At 40.2% G+C, this 20,123-nt stretch overlaps 3 protein-coding genes across 9 annotated transcripts in view; 1 reads left to right on the plus strand and 2 right to left on the minus strand.

Moving 5' to 3' along the window:
- Positions 1-5,269, minus strand: part of spen (spen family transcriptional repressor) — a 107,811-nt gene extending 102,542 nt beyond the window's left edge. For all 6 annotated transcript variants that reach the window (XM_070860271.1, XM_070860269.1, XM_070860270.1 and 3 more), the window contains exon 1: positions 5,002-5,269. In XM_070860271.1, coding sequence (XP_070716372.1) covers positions 5,002-5,084 — 83 coding nt within the window. In that variant the 5' untranslated portion in view covers positions 5,085-5,269. The remainder of the gene's footprint in view (positions 1-5,001) is intronic.
- A 299-nt stretch (positions 5,270-5,568) lies between these two features.
- bcl2l16 (BCL2 like 16) overlaps positions 5,569-20,123 on the plus strand; it is a 60,173-nt gene continuing 45,618 nt past the window's right edge. The window contains exon 1 of the transcript XR_011587630.1: positions 5,569-6,393. The gene's annotated coding sequence lies outside the window, so the exon portion shown is untranslated. The remainder of the gene's footprint in view (positions 6,394-20,123) is intronic.
- Positions 13,139-20,123, minus strand: part of fblim1 (filamin binding LIM protein 1) — a 36,192-nt gene continuing 29,207 nt past the window's right edge. For both annotated transcript variants that reach the window (XM_070860276.1, XM_070860275.1), the window contains one exon: positions 13,139-17,091. In XM_070860276.1, the coding sequence (XP_070716377.1) occupies positions 17,037-17,091 (55 nt within the window). In that variant the 3' untranslated portion in view covers positions 13,139-17,036. The remainder of the gene's footprint in view (positions 17,092-20,123) is intronic.

A 20,123-nucleotide genomic window follows, 5' to 3' on the forward strand; every position in this document is an offset into this window, starting at 1 on the left:
GGAAACATTTTTCACCTAATAATAGTAGTTTGCCGAGATCATTAACAGGATGTTATCAAATAAAGAACTTGCATTTTGACAGTGTCTTTGATGCCCCTGGATGCCCTAAAGTGCTTCACAGCCAATGAATTACTACTGAAATGTAATCAAACACACCAGTGAGTCTGTGCACAGCAATGTCCCACAAGCAGCAATACCATAAATGACCAGTTAATCTGTTTGGTGATATTGGCCAGGACACCAAGAACACCCCCTTTTCTTTAATGGGATATTTTACATCAATTTGAACAGGCAGGCAGGCCTTCAGTTTAACATAACATTCAAAATATAACAGCACTCCCTCAGTAGTGCACTGAAATGCCAGCCCAAGTTATTGTCTCAGGTCTTGAATCCAATGACCTTCTGACTCAGAGGTCAAAGTGCTACCACTAAGACAGGAACTTAGATGCCAAGGATACATGGTAAATAATAATATAAATTTTTAAATGTCTTAATTATTTTTAATTGTAACTGAGAATAAATAGTTCGATATGAGCACCAGTGGTACTCTTGCATTCTGCTGGGAGATATTTCCCGCGTATGTGAAACCAGCAGTTCTGTCACTCAGACATAGTAGCCAGGAGCAGCTGGCACCTTTGTTGGCTATTATGCCAATAAACCTCAACTGGTGGTTTGGAGCCAGCACGTTTAGACAAAAGGGTAAGGGTTCATTATTCATCTTTTGACTGTTATCCATGCAATGTCAAAGCCAAATTTGTCATTTCACTATCCTGTGGATAGTTTCCTTGATTGTAGCACACTGAAATGTGCACAGGGATTACAAATACATATAAAATGACAGTGGATGCCAAATTAATTTTTATTGGCTCACATCTGGTGACCAAATGTTGCTAACGATCGCTCTAAAGAAGTTAATGGCCACCATCACAGAGATGGAAAATGTCCAATTTGAATCTGGCTCAAACTTCAGTCAGGGAGTTGCTATGTAGATGAAACGATTAAGACGACAAAAATGTCATTACATTATAATGAAACTACTTCCACAATCGGTGTATGAACATAACTGTGTGGGATTACTCCATTTATACTGCTGGATCTCAGAAAGGCTGCCCCAATCATAATATTTTTTTTACAGAGCATGCAACTTTCTTGGGGAAAGGGGGAGGAGAGGGGAAGGGAAGGGAAGGGAAGGTTTTGCAGCAGAGGGTATAGGAAAGACATAACAGCTGCATTCCTAGCACCGTTTGTATCAATCTACCTCTGAACTGATCCCAACAAGAAGTCCAGCTCCACTAGACCAATTTGGAAGGCAGAATTCAGTTTACAGATGTCAAATTTGGCAGATTTCTGGTCCGATCTAATTTTCCCATGTCAACATAAACAAGTAGTGTTAATAACTAGAATGGACAGTTAATCTAGGTATCAAGAACAAGTTGTTGGCCTTTTCCTTTGATAGGAGAAAACTAGTCGCATCAAAACCTACATCAACTTATTAGCAAAATAATAGTTTTGTATGCAAAATAGGTATTCAGTATCATCTATTTATTACAGGATGTGTTTTGTCACGGATGCAAAGTTACCAAAATTCATCCCCTGACCATGAAATAGTGATTTCTGCTGTTCGATTAGCAACATTTTTCAGTATAGTTTGAAAATCTCCTGAAACCTGAATAATTGGTCCTATTAGACTGTTAGTAAAATTGAGTTATATTTAAGTATTTTCATTTAAGCAGGCTTACTTGGGCAAAATAAAATACAGACCACATGGAAGACACGTCCTACTCATAGTCTCCGACTACTGTTTTCATGCACACACAAAATGACAGTACTGCGTGGGTAAACAAATTTAAGCGATTTGAAACGCCAACGCCATATCTCTCCTTTCTTCTGCCCAAGAGAAGGAACCCGACTCTTACTGCTGACGTCGCCCGTTTTAACAACGCCTCGAGTTACAATGTCCTAACTCTGGACAGTAAAAAGCATACACAACAAAAGAAAAAGCGCATCGATCTAACGCCATTTAACATAAAGCATAAAGATATATGCCAATGATTTCCTAACAACCCTCTCTCAATGTTAAAAAATAGCCCAACCTAAACATACAGTGAAAAGCAATAAATACACTCTTTGAATATTGCAGCACCAGATGAATTAGCCACGACGTTTGTTTCACAATCTATTCGTTTATTTGGACTTTTCCCCTGAAGTATAACACTGTTCCAGATCATTTCTATCTGAAACCTTTTGCACCCTCCCCCTTGCGTGTTTCTCTCGTTCTCTGGTGGGGGAGGGGTGGGAACTGGTTTATTTGCATTTCAAACTGGTATAACAGAAATACAGCCATCTTCTATAATTAAATATAGCAATTGACACTAGATTCTACCAACCGCAATTACTCTCAATAATTTTTGTAGCCACTATGACAATAATAAAATATATTAAAATGTTTTAACAACGCAATTTTTCTAACTAGCCGCAGTCCAGTGTAAGAAATTGGCAATGGTGGCAAATATTTTCCTCTGTCCCTTAAAGAACCATAAACGAATGATTCTAATATTATCTGGTTGGATTTTTTTTAACTATCTTAAAGCATTTCCAGATGTGCTCCTGTTTTTCTCCCTTATACATCGGATAAATTTGCCATTGAGACAATGTTAAGATTGTTATCATATATGCGTTTAAATATGAACATATTGATGTCATGTAAATTATTGGGTAAACTTTGCAATACGAGTAAAAACAATTTAGAACATTTTGACATAAAGGATGTCTTGATCATAAGCAAAGGATGCTTGCAAGTGGGATACAAACACTGAAGTTTTTCTTAATTGTGAACAAGCGCTGTCACTAAATGCACGATCTGTTGCATTATACAGGACTTTCACCAACTGTAAACGAGATCTTACTTAAGACGCTGACAATTTCAGCATTTTTACAAATCACTAAGCAACCGTAACTAAGCAACTCTATCACCAACCTGAAAGATAGGAGTCCCTTACTAAAACAAACTTTATCTAGACATGGAAGACTGCCAAAGTATACTCGATTTCCACGTTACCGTTTGTTTGTCATCGAACAAATTACTATGACTTTCAAATACCGGATCCACTATCAACGTTATCTACTCCTGTAATGCAATTTTAAATAAGATGCAAAAGACCCAAGGCAGAGATATTACAACAAAGCATCTTGTGTCTTTTTACGAACGCATTTTTTAATGTTTACAACTTAAAAGATCAAGAAACATAATGATGTTTTAATAAAGTGACATTTTAAACACGATGCAGAAACGTTACTGTAATCCCGAGTTTAGGTCAATTGTGGCTAGGTATTCTGGCCACTTCCTTTGATTTTAAATTATCCGTTTACATATGCCGTTATCCAACATATGCCGTTCAAAACCAGGTATATTCAATATGGTAAAAGAAATCAGGGTCAAATTCCTAACACGTCTGGGAATCCATAAAGATCTTTCTGTGTGCTTGTCCTAAGAAACAATTCATGAGTTTTCTTCCCATTATTTAAAAGTATCCCCAATATATCGTGCTTCTGTACTTCAAAAGTTACGATAAATCGTCCATCAGTTCTGGCTTGCCTTTGTATTTAAAAAATGCAATGTTGATTAAAAACGTAAAATAAAGCATTCAAAAAGTATATTTTTCAAAACAAGTTATTGAGCAGCATTTTGCAATCACAAGAATCCGTGGAATACTTAATGCTGTTTTAAGCCTTTAGCAATACGTGAGATGGCAAATCAGGTTTTGGTACACATCCTCTGACGGTTAGGTACAAGTACATGTTTCAAATGGCAAACGTGAGGCTTGATGCTGAGAATGGGATCCGCCATTTTACTCACGCTAAGCACCACACGCTACGCTCAGTATCCCGATTTTATCATTTCCTTTTTACATCAATTCAACCTCATTTTTTTAAACTCTGCTCATCTTCCACTATAATAATGAAAGTTAGAAATAAACATTTTGCAAACTCATTATCTTGCTTTCACCAATTATGTTGTATACAGTAAATCTGATACATTTTCCAAATTTCAACCGTTCACTACACGAGAAGCAAATTCGATGCTTTGACTGCACCTCGGATCGCTGCTTCCTGTCTAGGAGATATAAATAAACTGTGCAACATTCAACAGCTATACCTGAAAATCAGAATCTCTCAGGGAAATTGCAACTATTTTTAAAAGCATGGTACCTATAACTTCGTATCAAATTGTTTTCTAAAATTAATTGATTTCAACGACATAATATATAAATTTCCCTGTGAACAGAAGTCTCTCTTGTGCTTATAGGTTTTTCTGCTGTACAGGACCAAGCAGTTTCTGATCGCAGATGAGCGCCAGTTTGGACCTTTGCTATCAGTGAATGTGTTGTGTTGTGCTCCCCTCCCCCAGCCCTGTTTCCCACAGACAGCCCTGTCCTCCATTACAGCTCCCATGTGTCTAAAACACAGTCAGACCTTCACATCCTTCTCTCTCCTGGGGCTGGAACTTGCAAAACCAGCAATATTTACAACATGAACAATTAAATAGTTGCAAACTTTACGTTTTAAAGGGCAGAAGATACAATAGTTTTTAATACCTATGAAAGATTCCCACAATCAATTTAGCCAAGTCACGGGCAAAAATCAGAAAACGTGTTTCATTTCACTTTTTAAATAAACGATCTTCCTTCTCCCTGAGCGACTAAAAGCGGCTGGGTGGCATAAGAAAGGACGTTTGAGCAGATCGGCCCGAGATTGTAGCAATGGCACACAACAATAGGAATACTGTTAGGCAGCCAGTGACCCCTTTTACCGGAGTGAGGGATGTGAACTTAACCAGCAGCCTGTGTATGTGTATGTGTGTGTGTTCGATCTCTCTCACACAGCTGCAGCAAGAAGCCGGCACTTTCTCCGGTTTCAGTTTACCCTGGCGGGCCTCGAGGACGGGCCCACACAATAATGCACTCCAGAGTGTTTACCACACACGGCGCGGTCCAAACTTACCGTTTAAAATGCTCGATAATCTTATCTTCGCGCACATTTTCCGGCAAATTCCCCACCCAGAGGTGCCTGGTTTCTCGTACCATCCTTAGCGATTCATAGGGCTCCTTTTCTGTGCGAGTGAAAGTCCGGGTTTGCCTTGGCTCCTGTCAGCCCGGGCCGGGTTAATCCTTGAGGTAAAATCCCACCATTAGGCTAACGCACACACACACACTCTCGCTCGCGCCGCCCGACCTGACGCGGTTTTTTTTTCCTCGAGACGCTAACAGTTCGTCCCCAGACCCGAAATTGAACTGCACTGCGCGTGCGCGGAATCCACCAGCGCGGGCGCGCAAGCTCCACGAAATCCCGGGTCGCTTTTGCTCCACGCTGCAACACGCACGCGTGGCGAAATCCTCGCCTTTCCCCCTCCCCCAACACCCAGCCGAGGGGACCAACATTAACCGCGCCTGCGTGGCACCACATTAAAAAAAATTTCCACACCCCAGGCAAATTGCGGGAACTACGCATGCGTGGAAACTGCGGCATGGTGTAATGCGCAAGAGTTCAGACCGCAGCATTGCTGGGAGTAGAAATACGCCTGCGTAGAGTGAGGCTGGGAGTGTTTTCTGCGCAAACGTACAGAGTTGGTGTTTAGCTTACTACAGTGACTGGGAGGAAAGTTCTGGAAAAGCTGCTGTCGGTGCAGGAGCACGATGAATAGAGAGGAATCTGAGAAAGCGCAAATCCAGGGATATTCCACTATTTTATTTAAAGAATAGACCTGTTTAACCAGTGTATAAGTGCTTCCTTCGACTAATACTAAATTTTGGCGATTATGAACGATATGGGAAGATTTTTAGATGGCTTGAACGCCGAAATGACCGATATGAGGAAATACAACTTTCAAAAAAACTTGTTACCAATAACTTTATCAGAAAACTGCTGTGTGTTCGTACAGAATGGGGTTTTCTTACAGGAATATCGTCATTCCACCATTCTCAGCCCTCTTTGTCCCTGTCTCTGCTCCCCTCCCCCTCCTTTTCCACTCGGGCGCCATTTTAAGGTGATGGAAAGTTCTGGAGAGTCCGCCATTTTGTGGCAGGCAGTACTCTGCCCTAACAGGGAGTGCTGCGTACTGCTGGAATGCCAGAGATGTAGACTACCTTGTGGCTTAAAAATAGTGGAATAACAAGCAGTTATACCCCATGCGATCTAAAAATCTGTTCTTTCTTGGAAGATGCTATTTCGTTTAGTCATAGCGCTAAATAAAACTGGCTTTGCGTGCAACCTATACAGATCAACTGATACAAGCTCGCTAAAATATTAGGATATGTTAAATTTATATCAGATTGGAGAGAAGGAAAGAATTCTCTGGGGAAAGAACAACAGTTTGGGTAGTGATACCACTGTACAGTAAGTGTTTCAGAAAGGAGAGAAATTAATTTTTATTAAATCTTGTTAAGTATCTACGTCACCAAACATACATCTGCAGACATAAGTACCCACATAGCCTGGTGGGTCACATGTTTCTCGTTCTTGTTGTAAATTTGAGTCTTTTAATACACAAAGGATTCCAGAAATTTATGTAACAATCTAATGTTCGTATGGCTGTGTTTCTGGTGAGCAGCTGTGTACTTGGACTGGGGCCATATATTTCTTAAGTGCTGACTGAAACTGCAAACTACGATTTGAATCCAGTTTGTCAGTTTATGGTCGTGAATGTGATGCAATAACAAATTCTGGTATTTGCGAAAAATCAAGCATTTCAGCAGACCCAATCTTAATAGAATTGTGTGGATTCTAAGGATATAATGTATTTTGGTATGCTGGAAATTATCAGCAAATCACGAAAAAAGGTTAATCCTTGATCAGATGGATTATGTTTATCAAAATTTTATGGTTTTATCTGTTACGGGTTTACTAAAAGAGGAGGGGATTAAACTCTCATTGTGAAACCCAAGGCCAACACCCATGGTGCAGGATACCAAAGTTGAGAAGTCCTGCTGAGAATGGATGACTCTTCAGCTTGGCTTTTAAAAGCCTGTAATTATGTAATGAGTTATGAAATCAGCACACTCGTGATGTGGATATATTCTCAAGATTGTTCTTTGTCTCTTGGTATCCACCCAGTATATTTATTCAATGATTATATGAATGCTGCGCTGATAACTAGGGTAATTCTGCATACTGATTAGTGTAGAAGTCTCCATTAAAGTCCTTTTATTCTTAGAACTTTGAATTGAATGTGTTCTATTTAATGACTCATGAAGAATTCTTCTTGAACTGTTACAAATGGAGGATCTTGATCTATGCTTAAGTGGCCATGATATTGCACTGAGTTTTAAAAAAAAAATTAAAGTCTCGGGTATTTTGAGAAAAAATATCCCATTGAAGGCAGGGCTGCCGCATAGAACACTAGGTTGATGTGATCCCTTTTGAAATGCATTTGCTTCTCAGCATTATCTACAGTAGATTTGTTTTGGACGTGGGAAAAAGAAACCGTTCTTGTATGCCTAGGCAAATATTCTGAGCTGAAGGAATAATGGTTCTCATTAAACGTATTTTCTTAAACCATTTGGCGATAGCTTGATTATAATCTTGTAATGTGAGCTATTCCACTGAAGTAAATGGCAATGTGAAATTGAAAGCGAGCATTGAGGAATTTCCTGTTGTGTGGCATGCCTGTTGCTTTTAAGTTATTTTTGTGTCTACAATTCTAACCTGTAGAGTCCCTGTAGCTTGCAGATCCTTGTACTTTTGCACCTCTTGGTTAGACAGCATTTCTGTTGCACCTTTGGCATTGTCGATCATTCACTATTAATGTATTTTGCTCTGCACACAATTTTGACGGTATTATGCTGGTTGTCTTTCAGAAACCAAAAGAAAAGTAGCTTGTGCACACTGCATCATTTGAAGAGCAGTAGTGTACATGTATGAGCTCTTGGATTGTAGGCTTGTGATTATGCTATTCATACATGTAACTGCAGTTTAGCTTCATATTCTGTTCGGGTGTACACTTAATGCTTTGTAATAGATCCAGTGTTTCCCAGCAACTATTTTTGTGTTGTGGAAACTGTGTATTTGGTCATAACTGGCTTTCAATTTGCTGTTCACTACAGTTGTGTGCAATATGTAAACATTTAGTTGCTATACAAAGCTCTGTTGCATTGTATTTTGTATATATGTATAAAATTCTTTATATCCTGTTGAAAATTATTCATGCCTCATTCTGAGATTTCTCTTTTTTTTTGGTGTGCCCCAAAAGTAGTGTCTCATTACCTCAAGTCACTGAGCAGCTGAGGTATCTGAGATCATGCCGCTCTCTTCCAGGTTGCATAAGATTGTTAAAATCATCGCCAGAAGAACCTAATTATAAAGTGGAACAATGTTCCTCGGTCTTCAGAAATCATATTTTCAAAGATGGACCATGTGTCTCAGTAGCATTGTGCTGCTTAATTAACCGATGCTCTTCAGGTTTTTAAGTAAACATCATCAGATTCTTCCTTGAGAATGCCAATTCAGGGTGGGAGGCAGAAGAAAAGATTGCAAGACGGACTTCTGAACCACAAATGGGACAAAATGGGTTTAATTCTTGCTTAGTTTCTGATCCGAGTGAGGTCCGATTGAACATGTTTAAAGGTTCTTGGAATCTGGCACACATTGAAGCGAGACTGGAAGCAGTCAACTGCCCCAGTCCCTTGGCAGCAGGGTTATCTGGCATGTTGGATTAAAGATTGAGAATGATTATGGAAATCTTTTATATGCTGCAGTCTTATAAGCACTTATCCTAGCATAAACATAAAAGAAGCAGTATGTAGCACTGCAATATGTTGTGTCTAACTGGGTTGCTTCCTATACATCATTTGCATATTTGTGCATTTCCTCTGATATTCTCTGCCTTTTAATTTTCAGTCTACTACTTCTACAGTTTTGTCAGTTATAATTAAGTTTATTCAAAATAAAATGTAAAATGTAGTCTATAAATAAAATAGTCGAATGGGAGCAGTCAGATAAACTAGATAACCTCCAGATTAAGTGCATCAGCCTGTTTTATTCATATGGCAGGATGAAAATTATTTTAACAAACTTTGATTTTTCACTTCTTACTCTAGTGGCATGTGAAATTTATGAAACTACTGTTTATCTGTTTGAAAACTATCATCCTAGGAACTTAAATGCTTCGAGGTTTTTGTACCTTTTCCTCCTGAAAGTACTGACTTTTGCAATTGCGCTTTTAAAGTAATGACCACTGAATACTCCTGAAAGTGGCCATTTTTTTGAGTGTCAGTATGCTATTTAGTACTGGAGTGCTTCATGAGTGAGCTTGATCTTGACATCTATATTCATGCAGTTTCCAGCAGGAGTCATTGGATAGCAAACAGGTGCTCAGGCTGCTATTTTCCCCCAAATTCAAGCATGCCGAGGCTAATTATAGTACTTCAACTGCTGCCCTGCTTTCTGAACTAACTTTGCATTTTCCTCTTGAACCAAGTGCCAAAGTACTTTCAAAATGGATGTGCTTTGTTTGTACATCAAGTGGTATTGCTTTTATCTTAAATCTGCACCTACTTTGAGAGGTTCTTCTGGTCTAGGATGAAAATGGGCAAGAGAGAAATTAATTTTATAATCTATATTAACATTAGTCTCCAATTTAAAGCAGCTGAGTTCAGATGAGATTTCCATGTGGATACATAGGATCCTCTCAAACACATGGGTGTTTGGAACCATCTGTGCTCTGTAGTATTCATGTGAATGTCTTTATCAATAACTTGAAAGTGGTAACTTCGTTGGGGATTTCCATCAGACTCTTTTGAAAGGTGGAAGAAAGATAATACTGAGAGCTTTGTTTTATGTAAGATCCTATTTCCCTTAAAATGGCCATTTTGTAAACTGGAAAATGCTAAATGGCAAATTTTACAAGATGGATGTAACCATGGGTTGTCAGGAATCCAAGATTATTTCTGAAGATGTGCCTTTTTGATGTGTATTTGTTTTCCATGTCATTTTGGCTGTACTGTTTGCAATTTTTAAAAAAAATGTAAGTAGTGTTATGCCTGAATATCTGTGCACTTAATTGTAAAATGTACAATAGAGTAGGACTATGCAAAATAGTTTGACTTGTGTCCTTGTTTGTTTATGCAAAAGTATTTCTCATATGATGGCTAGTTGTGGGTTGTAATTCTGGATAGGCAATAGTGCATTCTAAAATCTCAACTGAAAAATGCACCACATGGTATGACACTGGAGTACAAATATTGAAAGACCCTGGGTTACATCTACTGTCAATGCTGAGTTGACTGATCTCTGCTTAAATAGCAGTTTGGAGCAACAATAAACATTAGTGCTAGGCTAGAATGGTCACTTGGGGGGGGGGGGAAGCCCATTGCTTCTGGAGCACTATCAACATGAGGGGTCACGAAGTCCTGCAGGGGGGGGCAGGAATTGGACATGGAAATTTTGGGTATTTCAAAGTTGTCCAAAATCGCTCTTTAGTAACCCTTGGAGATTCTTGAGATTTTTTGTATCTGTCAAAAGATCAATTCTTCCTGTTGGGATCACTGCTGCAAATTATTAGGATAAATGGCACAAACAGGCCATTTGGCCCAACCAGTCCATGCTGGCATTTATGCGCCACTCAAGCTGCCTCCCATCTTTCCTCAACTAACTCTCAGCATAATCCTCTCTTCCATTCTCCCTCATGCTTATCTAGCCTCCCCTTTTGTGGCTTGGTGTCAAATTTGATCATTTTTCTTGTAACACTGCTGTGAAGTGCCTTGGGATGTCTTGCTCCATTAAAGATGGTAAATAAAAGTTATCAATACTATTTACTTCAGCCACTCCCTGTGGTAACGAGTTCCACATTCTCCCCACTCTCTCTGGATAAAGAACTTCTGAATTCCCAATTTGATTTCTTGGGGTCTATCTTTTATATTGATGGCCTCTAGTTATGCTCTTCTCCCCACAAGTGGAAACACTCCATATACTCATCAAAACCTTTCATAATTTTAAAGACCTCTATTAGGTCACCTCTCTGCCTTTTTTCAAGAGAAGAGTCCCAGCCTGTTCACCCTTTCCTGATGGGTAAACCCTCGTATTTCTGGTGTCATCCTTGTAAATCTTCTCTACGCCCTCTAGTGCCTCTATCCTTTTTTATAATATGGCAACCAGAATGGTACGCAGGACTCCCAAGTGTGATCCAACCAAGGTTCAGACAAGTTTAGCATAACTCAAAAGTGGTGACTGTCGTAATATTGGTTTGCTTTGTTGATGTGTTGCAGTGAAATTTGGGTGAAGAGAATTTTCAAAGGAGTGAGACATCTATGATTTGTTTGAAACTAATAAGTAACATTTACATTATTGTGCTTTTATTATTAGAATTCTCATTACAGAAGGGGTCTTGATGCTGTCCTTGCTTTATGCAGTTTATATTGTATGCTTGTGCTTTGGTTTGGTTGGGTTCCTCATAATATATCCTCTGCAGATTTTATATTTAACCAAGTTCTAAAAATGCTTTGAAGCTGATTTTGTTTCTACCATTTTCTTAATATTCACACTTGCCCCTCCCCCAATCATCATCTCCCCTCTGCTGAACATGCTGTCTCTTGCTGGTATGCAGTTCTGAGTGGTGCCAGGCCATTCAATTGTGGAAGTTATCCTTACCGAACACAATTCTGTTGCAAACATCCACACAAGTTTGGTTTCCAGTAAACTGCTGATTTGTATTTCTCTCCTCCTCCCTCCTCCTCTTTCCACCCCCCCCCCCCCAAGGAGCACTGAAGTCAATTGTAACAACATCCCAACTACCCATACGAAGAACAACTAACTCACCTCAACTTTGAGGATTGAACTTGTTACCTATTACACAGTATACTACACAAGAATAAACTTTCATGACTGTGTGTAATCATTTAATTTGTTGTATATACTACATTATATAGTATGTATAATGTAAAGCAGTGTCTTATAGAACCTTATCACATGAGAGATCAAATAACTTTGGCACGGCCCCTCAAGTATGGGATAAATTTAATTTACCGTATAGTATTCAGGTTGCACTACATTCTATTTTGGGAAGAATTTGTTTTTGTATATAGTTCCAATATGAGTGGATGTCAGAAGGCTATTTGAGATTTTGGGTGGGTAATGGGATAAGCAAGAAAGAAAACTTGCATTTATATATTGCCTTTCGAATCTCTAGATGTCCCAAAGCACGTTACAGCCAATGAATTACTTCTGAAGGGTAGGGTAGTCACTTTTTTAATGTAGGGAAACGCAGCTCATTTGTACAGTTTAGTGAAAACTGGCAGTACAAATCTGTTCACTTTCCTTTATTCACCCCCACCTTCTCCCCCCCCCCTTCCTCGCTCTCGATGCTGGAGGATAGCAGCAGCCTTCTAAGTGTGAATTCTTCATGTATGGCAAAGTGTTGGCCAAGCCCAATACTATCCTCAGCAATTGTGAACTTGGGGATATGGTAGCCTAATAGTTATGATGCTGGACTAGTAATCCAGAGGGCTGGACTAATAATCTGGAGAGGAGTGTTCAAATCCCATCAAGGCAACTGAGGGAATTTAAATTCAGTTAATTTTAAAAGCTAGTATCAAACTACCGGATTGTTGTAAAAACCCAATTGACTCCAGACACACAGCAATGTGTTTGACTCTCAACTAGTAAACCACTCAGTTGTATCAAACTGCAATGACAAAGTCTGCAAGCACTGTTGGGAGTACCTTCACCACAAGGACTGCATCGGTTCCAGAAGGCGGTTCACCACCACCACCACCACCTTGAGGGCAATTACGGATGGGCAATAAATGCTTGCCAGCAAAGCCCACGAATTTAAAAAAAAATCTAGCATCTTGCAGCTAGGATTGCTGGGTAGCATTCAGGAATGCTGACTTTTTCTTTGTCTCAGAAACAAATATTCTATTGCCACCCCAGCTCTGATTTAACCTATTTGGCATAAACGGGGATTGAATTTTAGATCTTCCTGGTCTGTATGATTCAGTACCATGTACTGGTTTCCCTTTTTCTGTTTCACTGGGTCACATAGTATGTTTCATTTAGAATTGAGATTAAACTGCTAGTGCTTTCAAGGACATACTTGTATCAAGTGACACATGATTGGATTTGTAATCTAATACAAATGTTATGTTGGGTCATTGTTTCTAATCCAAATTTCTGCCAGCTCTGAAATATAATCCAACCTAAAGCATAGTTATGGTGAGAAGTAGTTTTGTTTAATTCCTTAAAATATATTTTGAGGTGGGTCTGTATGATTGAATCAGAAGTTGTACACAATGTAATTTTTGGGAATTGGAAAAGTCAGTTGCAAAGATTTGTCAATTTTAATACATAACATCAAAAAAATCATACACTACTGCACAGTAGAAGATCATATTGTTTGTGCTCAGAATTTGTAACCAAGGGAAGGGAATAGGTGCAAAACACAGACTACTGAATGCACTTGCATTTCATAGAATTATACAGCACAGAAGGAGGCTATTTGGCCTATCGTGCCTGTTTTGTTCCACTTCCCTACTCTTTCCCCATAGCCCTGCAAATTGTTTCCCTTCAGGTATTTATCCAATTCCCTTTTTGAAAGTAGAATCTGCTTCCATCCTTTCAGGCTGTGCTTTCCAGATCATAGCTTGCTGTAATTTACCCCCCCTGCATGTCACCTGTTCTCCTGCCAACTATCTTTAAGTCTGTGTCCTCTGGTGACCAACTCTTCTGCCATTGGAAACAGTTGCTTCTTATTTATTATATCAAAACCCTTCATGATTTTGAACATCTATTAAATTTCCCCTTATTCTTTGCTCTAGGGAGAGCAACCCAGTTTCTCTAATCTCCACATAACTAAAGTCTTTCATCCCTGACACCATTCTAGTAAATCTTCTCCCCACTCTCTAAGGCTTTGACATCCTTCCTAAAGTGTGGTGCCCAGAATTGGCCACAATACTCTAGCTGAGGCCTAACTCGTGTTTTATCAAGTTTTAATATATGTATATAGTATTTGAAGTGTCAAAGTATTTCATGTAGTTCCTCAAAGTGGAGTAAGTGTCATGTAGGCAACTTCTGTTGACAATCAGGTGACCAGTTTAAAAAAAATGTTTGGTGTATGTCAAGGGAGGAATGTTGAGCTGCAATCCTAATAAGGCAGTACAATACAGCAATGGGTGCAGGTTTGTACAACACTTCTCAGCTATACAGCTCAGTAACACTCACTGGCTAGAAGCAACTGAACCAGAAGCATAACTGGGAAGAAGGGAATTTACACAGCTAAAGTTATGCAGTTGAAACACAGGGCAATGTTAAAGCCCCCACCAGGTGGGGAGGCAGTTAAAATGGAGCAGAGGACTTTCCCAAACTATTCCTGCCCCAATCTGGTTGAGTGCAATTTTAAATTGCAGGTAACGAGGATGCCCACCTGAACCCTAAACATATACTTGGCTTATATTCCATTTAAGGAGATTGAGGGGTGATCTGATTAGTGTTTAAACGGATTTGATAGGTTCGATACAGAGAAGGGGAATGGGACATAATCTTAAACTTAGAGCTAGGCTGTTCAGGAGCTAAATCAGAGGCACTTTTTCCACAGTGTTGCAGAAATCTGGAGCCCCCCCCCCAAAAAAAAAAAGGGCTGTGGATGCTGGGTCAGTTGGAGCTTTCAATACTGAGATTTTTGTTGAGGTGCAGATTAGCCATGAACTAATTGAATGATGGAGCAGGCTCGAGGGGCTGAATGGCCTACTCCTGTTCCTAAGCTGGCGAGGTCCATTTTAATCTGATATTTAACCCGCAACCTGAGCAGGGAAGCAGCGGTGATTTCCACGCCAGGCCAAATCAAACAGGATCCTGGGCCAGAAAGGTTACTTTTTTTAATTGAGTATCCTTGTGGGCCATGAGGAGCAGAGTGCTCCTCTAGACCTTACACGGAAACCTTGGGCTTCCCCTGTCCTTGTTTTCCTGAAGGTTGAAGTAGTCTGGTACCAGTGTGTTTTTTTTAATCTGTTTGTACAGCAACAAATTATAAAGCATTTGTGCCATGCTCCCATCAAAGGAAATTTGATTCATGGAAAGCAACTGGAATCAGGCAGCACTGGAGAGAGTGCTGAGCATAATAATGGAGTTTGAAGCTTGTATTAGAATCACTAGATCAGTCCATAAGCTAATTTTATATTGCCGCTTGAGAAAGTGGGCTAACTGTTCTACTCATCCATATTTATATTTGTAATGTGTAGGCAGTTAACCAGTTACCTTCTGCTGCCTTCGATTCTTTGCATGCACAGACTGGAGATGGTATTTTAGTAACACACATGCATGGAATAGTGATGTCATACTGTCACAATGGAGCGAATGTGGTTCTGTGTGTCATTACATTACCACAACCCTACAGTGCTGCTACTGGAGAGCATTTCTAACTGGTGCCAAGAAGACACAATAAAATTGTTTTCTTGGCCACTACTTTTGTTTCTTCCAAGGCAACCACAAAACTGATACTATGGGAGCCAACGCCCAAAGACCAACATTATAAACAGCTTTAAATAGATTGTCCTTTGCATTAAGGTGGGGGTGATGTCATTGAAAGACAATTTGGTCTGCTGTCAAAGATTCTCTAATTTGTTTCTTGTGCTATAGAAGAATTTTTAAAGAACTTTAAAACACAATCAGTTTGTATAAAACTATTAATAAATGCATGAGAATCGGAATCGTTTTTCAACTTGTGAAGATCAACATAATTGTCGTCATAGGCAGTCCCTCGGAATCGAGTGAGTCCTTTGGTGGCTGAACAGTCCAATACGAGAGCCACAGACTGTCACAGGTGGGGCAGCTAGTCGTTGAGGGAAGGGGTGGATGGGACTAGTTTGCCGCACGCTTTTTCCGCTGACTCCGCTTGCTTTCTGCACGCTCTCAGCGTTGAGACTCGGAAGTGCTCAGCGCCCTCCTGGATGCACTTTCTCCACTTGGGGCGGTCTTTGGCCAGGGACTCCTAGGGGTCAGTGGGGATGTCGCACTTTATCAGGGAGGCTTTGTGGGTGTTCTTGTAACGTTTCCGTTGCCCACCTTTGGCTGATTTGCTGTGAAGGAGCTCCACATAGAGCACTTGCTTTGGGAGTGCCAGACACCTGTGGCCTACCTAGCGGAGCTGATCAAGTGTGGTCAGTGTTTCAATGCTGTGGATGTTTGTCTCCGCAAGATCCTACAAAGGCTTTGTTGGTGATATATCTCCAGCGACTTGAGGTGTCTACATGGTCCATGCCTCTGAGCCATACAGGAGGAGCGGGTATTACTACAGCCCTGTAGAACATGAGCTTGGTGGTAGATTTGAGGGCCTGGTCTTCGAACACACTTTTTCTCCGGTGGCCGAAGGCTGCACTGGAGGCGGTGTTGAATCTCCTCATCCAATGTCTGCTTTTGTTAGGCTTCTGAGGTAGAGCAGTAATATCTACTCTAGGCTAAATGTTGAACTGAGTCCTTTTGTCTCTGATTTCTGGCAGATTTGACCAGTTTTTCCTCTTGAAAGCACTTGCATCTTCTCTTGGGGCACAGTTACATGGGTACCAGTTGCTTTTAGTACCTTGCCAAGATGGTGTGTGGAAGCAGGCTAATCAGTGGAAGGCATTACCATCAAACTCACTAATAGCCTCACCTGTTGTCACTGCATTTTCAGTAGAAATCATTGGGTAGAGTTCAGGAATGGGAACCTTGGTTAATTTTTACACTTCACTTTCCCTAACCTAGGGGTACTAAGGCCAATTATACAGCCCCTACTGATGTTCCAGGTGAGATCATTGCATAGTACTAATCAAACCTGGAACCTTCAAGTTTTTATGGCTCAATACCAATTGACCATAGGGGGAGCTTCAACTGTAAACTGAGGAATGATCTTTCAGAGGTTTGATATGGTCCATTGGCAGCAGAGATTTGCAACAATAGTGAGACATTATGCAGCAGTTCACAGGCTGATTTCAGCTCTGCTCAGATTTGGAATCTTCAAAGAGTGGAGCTGGTACTCAGGCACATATGGCACTTTTTGCAAAGGATGTGTTTGTTCAGTGGGAAGCACCCTTCCTCGATTGGGTCAGGTGATAGGAGAATTCCACATTTCTGTAACACAAGGCAGCATGAACCACTTAATTCAGAGAGTGAGTAACCAAAACATTCTGAAATGTTCACTTAGTCATAATATGGTAACCTGAGCAACCAGCATCATAATCCCATCCCAACGCTATTCTGTTATCAAACACTTTTGGCAAAGGGGAGAATTGGATGGATAAGAACACTGACCTTTCACCTCCTAGAACCTGGTTTATATCCAGCCCAACAGCTGTGATGAAAGTCAGCCTGTCTTTTGATTTATAAAGGCCCTATGTCAAATGAGTTTGGGCAGTCTCAATCCAGTTCCGATAACACACAACTCCCTAATTCAGCACTAACTGGCAGTATTAATTAGAGACGCCATAGAATAGCTGAATGGGAAATGGAAAAAATGTCTCACTGGTGCAGTGGGTGCTCTTCTGAGGTTGCTCTTCTGTTGGTGTAGATTCAAAAGAGCTTTACTCTACATATGGCTATGCTATACCAGACCTGGGGGTGGTGATGTTGGCGTTGGGTGTCTGAAATGGGAACAGTTTCATTTCTGAGCACCAACATCCCTCTCTTTGAGCACAAAGAAAGTGCACGGGTAATACCATTCCTCTCTCCATTAAATACTCCCAATATAGCACTACCCCATCCTAAATACTCCAATCTATTCCTGCTCCCTCACAAAAACATATTCTGATAGTATCAACAAAAGAAATAGGAGCAGGAAAAGGCCATACAGCCCCTCGAGCCTGCTCCGCCGTTTTAAAAAGATCATGGCTGATCCAATCATGGACTCGGGTCCACTTCCCTGCCTGCTCTCCATAACCCCTTATTCCCTTATCATTTAAGAAACTCACTTTCTGTCTTAAATTTATTCAATGTCCCAGCTTCCACAGTTCTCTGAGGCAGCGAATTCCACAGATCCACAACACTCTGAGAGAAGAACTTTCTCCTCGTATCCGTTTTAAATGGGCGGCCCCTTATTCTAAGATCAAGCCCTCTAGTTCTAGTCTCCTCCATCAGTGGAAACATCCTATCTGCATCCACCTTGTCAAGCCCCCTCATAATCTTATACGTTTCAATAAGATCACCTCTCATTCTTCTGAATTCCAATGAGTAGAGGCTCAACCTACTCAACCTTTCCTCATAAGTCAACCCCCTCATCTCTGGAATCAACCTAGTGAACCTTCACTGAACTGCCTCCAAAGCAAGTATATCCTTTCGTAAATATGGAAACCAAAACTGCACGCAGTATTCCAATACTCTGTACAACTGTAGCATGACTTCCCTGCTTTTATACTCCATCCCCTTTTGCACTAAAGGCCAAGATTCCATTGGCCTTCCTGATCACTTGCTGTACCTGCATACTAACTTTTTGTGTTTCCTGTACAAGTACCCCCAGGTCCTGCTTTTCTCCATTTAAATAATAACTTATTCTTTGATTGCAGTGCATCATCTTGTTGTGAAGCTCTACTAATGTTAGGAACTTAATCTCCCAATTTCACAATGACACGATACATGTCAGCTATCATATAATAGTTCACAATTGAAATAGTGCAGACAACGCTCCCATCTATTACAGTTTATGCACATTTCACACCTTGCCTCCTCCAGATAGCAGTTTGCTGTAAGTCCTGCAGTATCCAGACTTCATCTCCATCTGCTATTATAATAGCATTACATTTGGAATGATGGGTTTAAATGTGCTGCCATTGCCTTTGTATGAATGACAAAGCCTAGCACTAATACTGTGTATCCAGTTTATTTGTTACTGTGTACAATATACAATCATAGCAACCTATCCAGATGAGGTCATGCAGAGGAAAGCAGCAAAGATCCTATCATTTGCCAAAGCCACTTGCATGAGAACCTGGATTAAGCAATTGGTATGCATCATTGTACTTTACACCTATAGCATCAAAGTAGTTAGCACATCAGAACTATCCTGCATAGCTCTTCCAACATGCTCAAAGTAGATGTCCATCATAGCTGACATGTGGCATGAGATGGCAGCTTCTGGTAATCAGGAGGACAGGTATAAGCATGTGGTCCTATATCAAGGATTCAGTATCTACTATGATTGGATTTCAGAGAAGCAAACAGTTGCTGCTGCTGCTCTGCACTTCCAACTGGTGGAACCATTATTCGGTGAGTATGGTGGCAATGCACTCACATTTTATGCTGCTCAGGAGGAATCCCAATATCTTGGGTATCTCGTAACTGTAGTTTCCTATCCCTGACATCATCCTGTACTGTAACTATACTGTACACTCACTGGCTTTCTATAATGGGGTACCTAAACCTGCACAAAGTATTCTATCTGGTCTATCCAATATTTTATACAAATTTATCATTACTTCTTTACTCTTATACTGTTCCTATTTCTAAAACCTAAATGCGGCTGGCCTTTTTAATGACTTTATCTACTTGTATTTTGTACTTTCAAGGAATTAGGTATTTAATACAAGTTTCTCTCTTCATCCACATGTCAGTATATACTCCAATTCCTTGGTATTTCCTTCGAAAATCTATTATCTTACACTTGTCCACATTAAATTGCATTTCTGCCAAATGTTCATTCTCTAACCTGCCAATGTCTTCCTGAAGTTCTCCCCACTGTCTGTCTTCCAATCCTTTTTATCATAAGAAAATTTTGAGATTGCATTTCCTATGCCCAAGTCCAAATTATTTATCTATATGTAGATACCAAAAACAAAAGTGGATCCAGCACTGACCCCTGGGGTACACCAGCAACTTTGTTTCCTGTCTGTCAATCAATTTTCTATCCATCCTGTTACATTTTCCCTTGTCTCATACGCTTGAATTTTTCTAACAAGCCTGTGTGTGACACCTTTATCAAACAAATTCTAAAAATCTATGACCGTGATTACACTCCATTTTATCTGTTCAATGACCTGATCAAAAAATCTATTACATTTGAAAAACACAACTTCTGAGGGAAGATTTGAACCATGTCATTTCGCTGGCAGATTCAGTAATCCGATACCCAAGCCAGACAGATATGTAGTATACACAGTACTGTTGATGATTGA

Source organism: Pristiophorus japonicus, chromosome 18, assembly GCF_044704955.1.
Source record: "Pristiophorus japonicus isolate sPriJap1 chromosome 18, sPriJap1.hap1, whole genome shotgun sequence".
NCBI classification, from domain to species: domain Eukaryota; kingdom Metazoa; phylum Chordata; class Chondrichthyes; family Pristiophoridae; genus Pristiophorus; species Pristiophorus japonicus.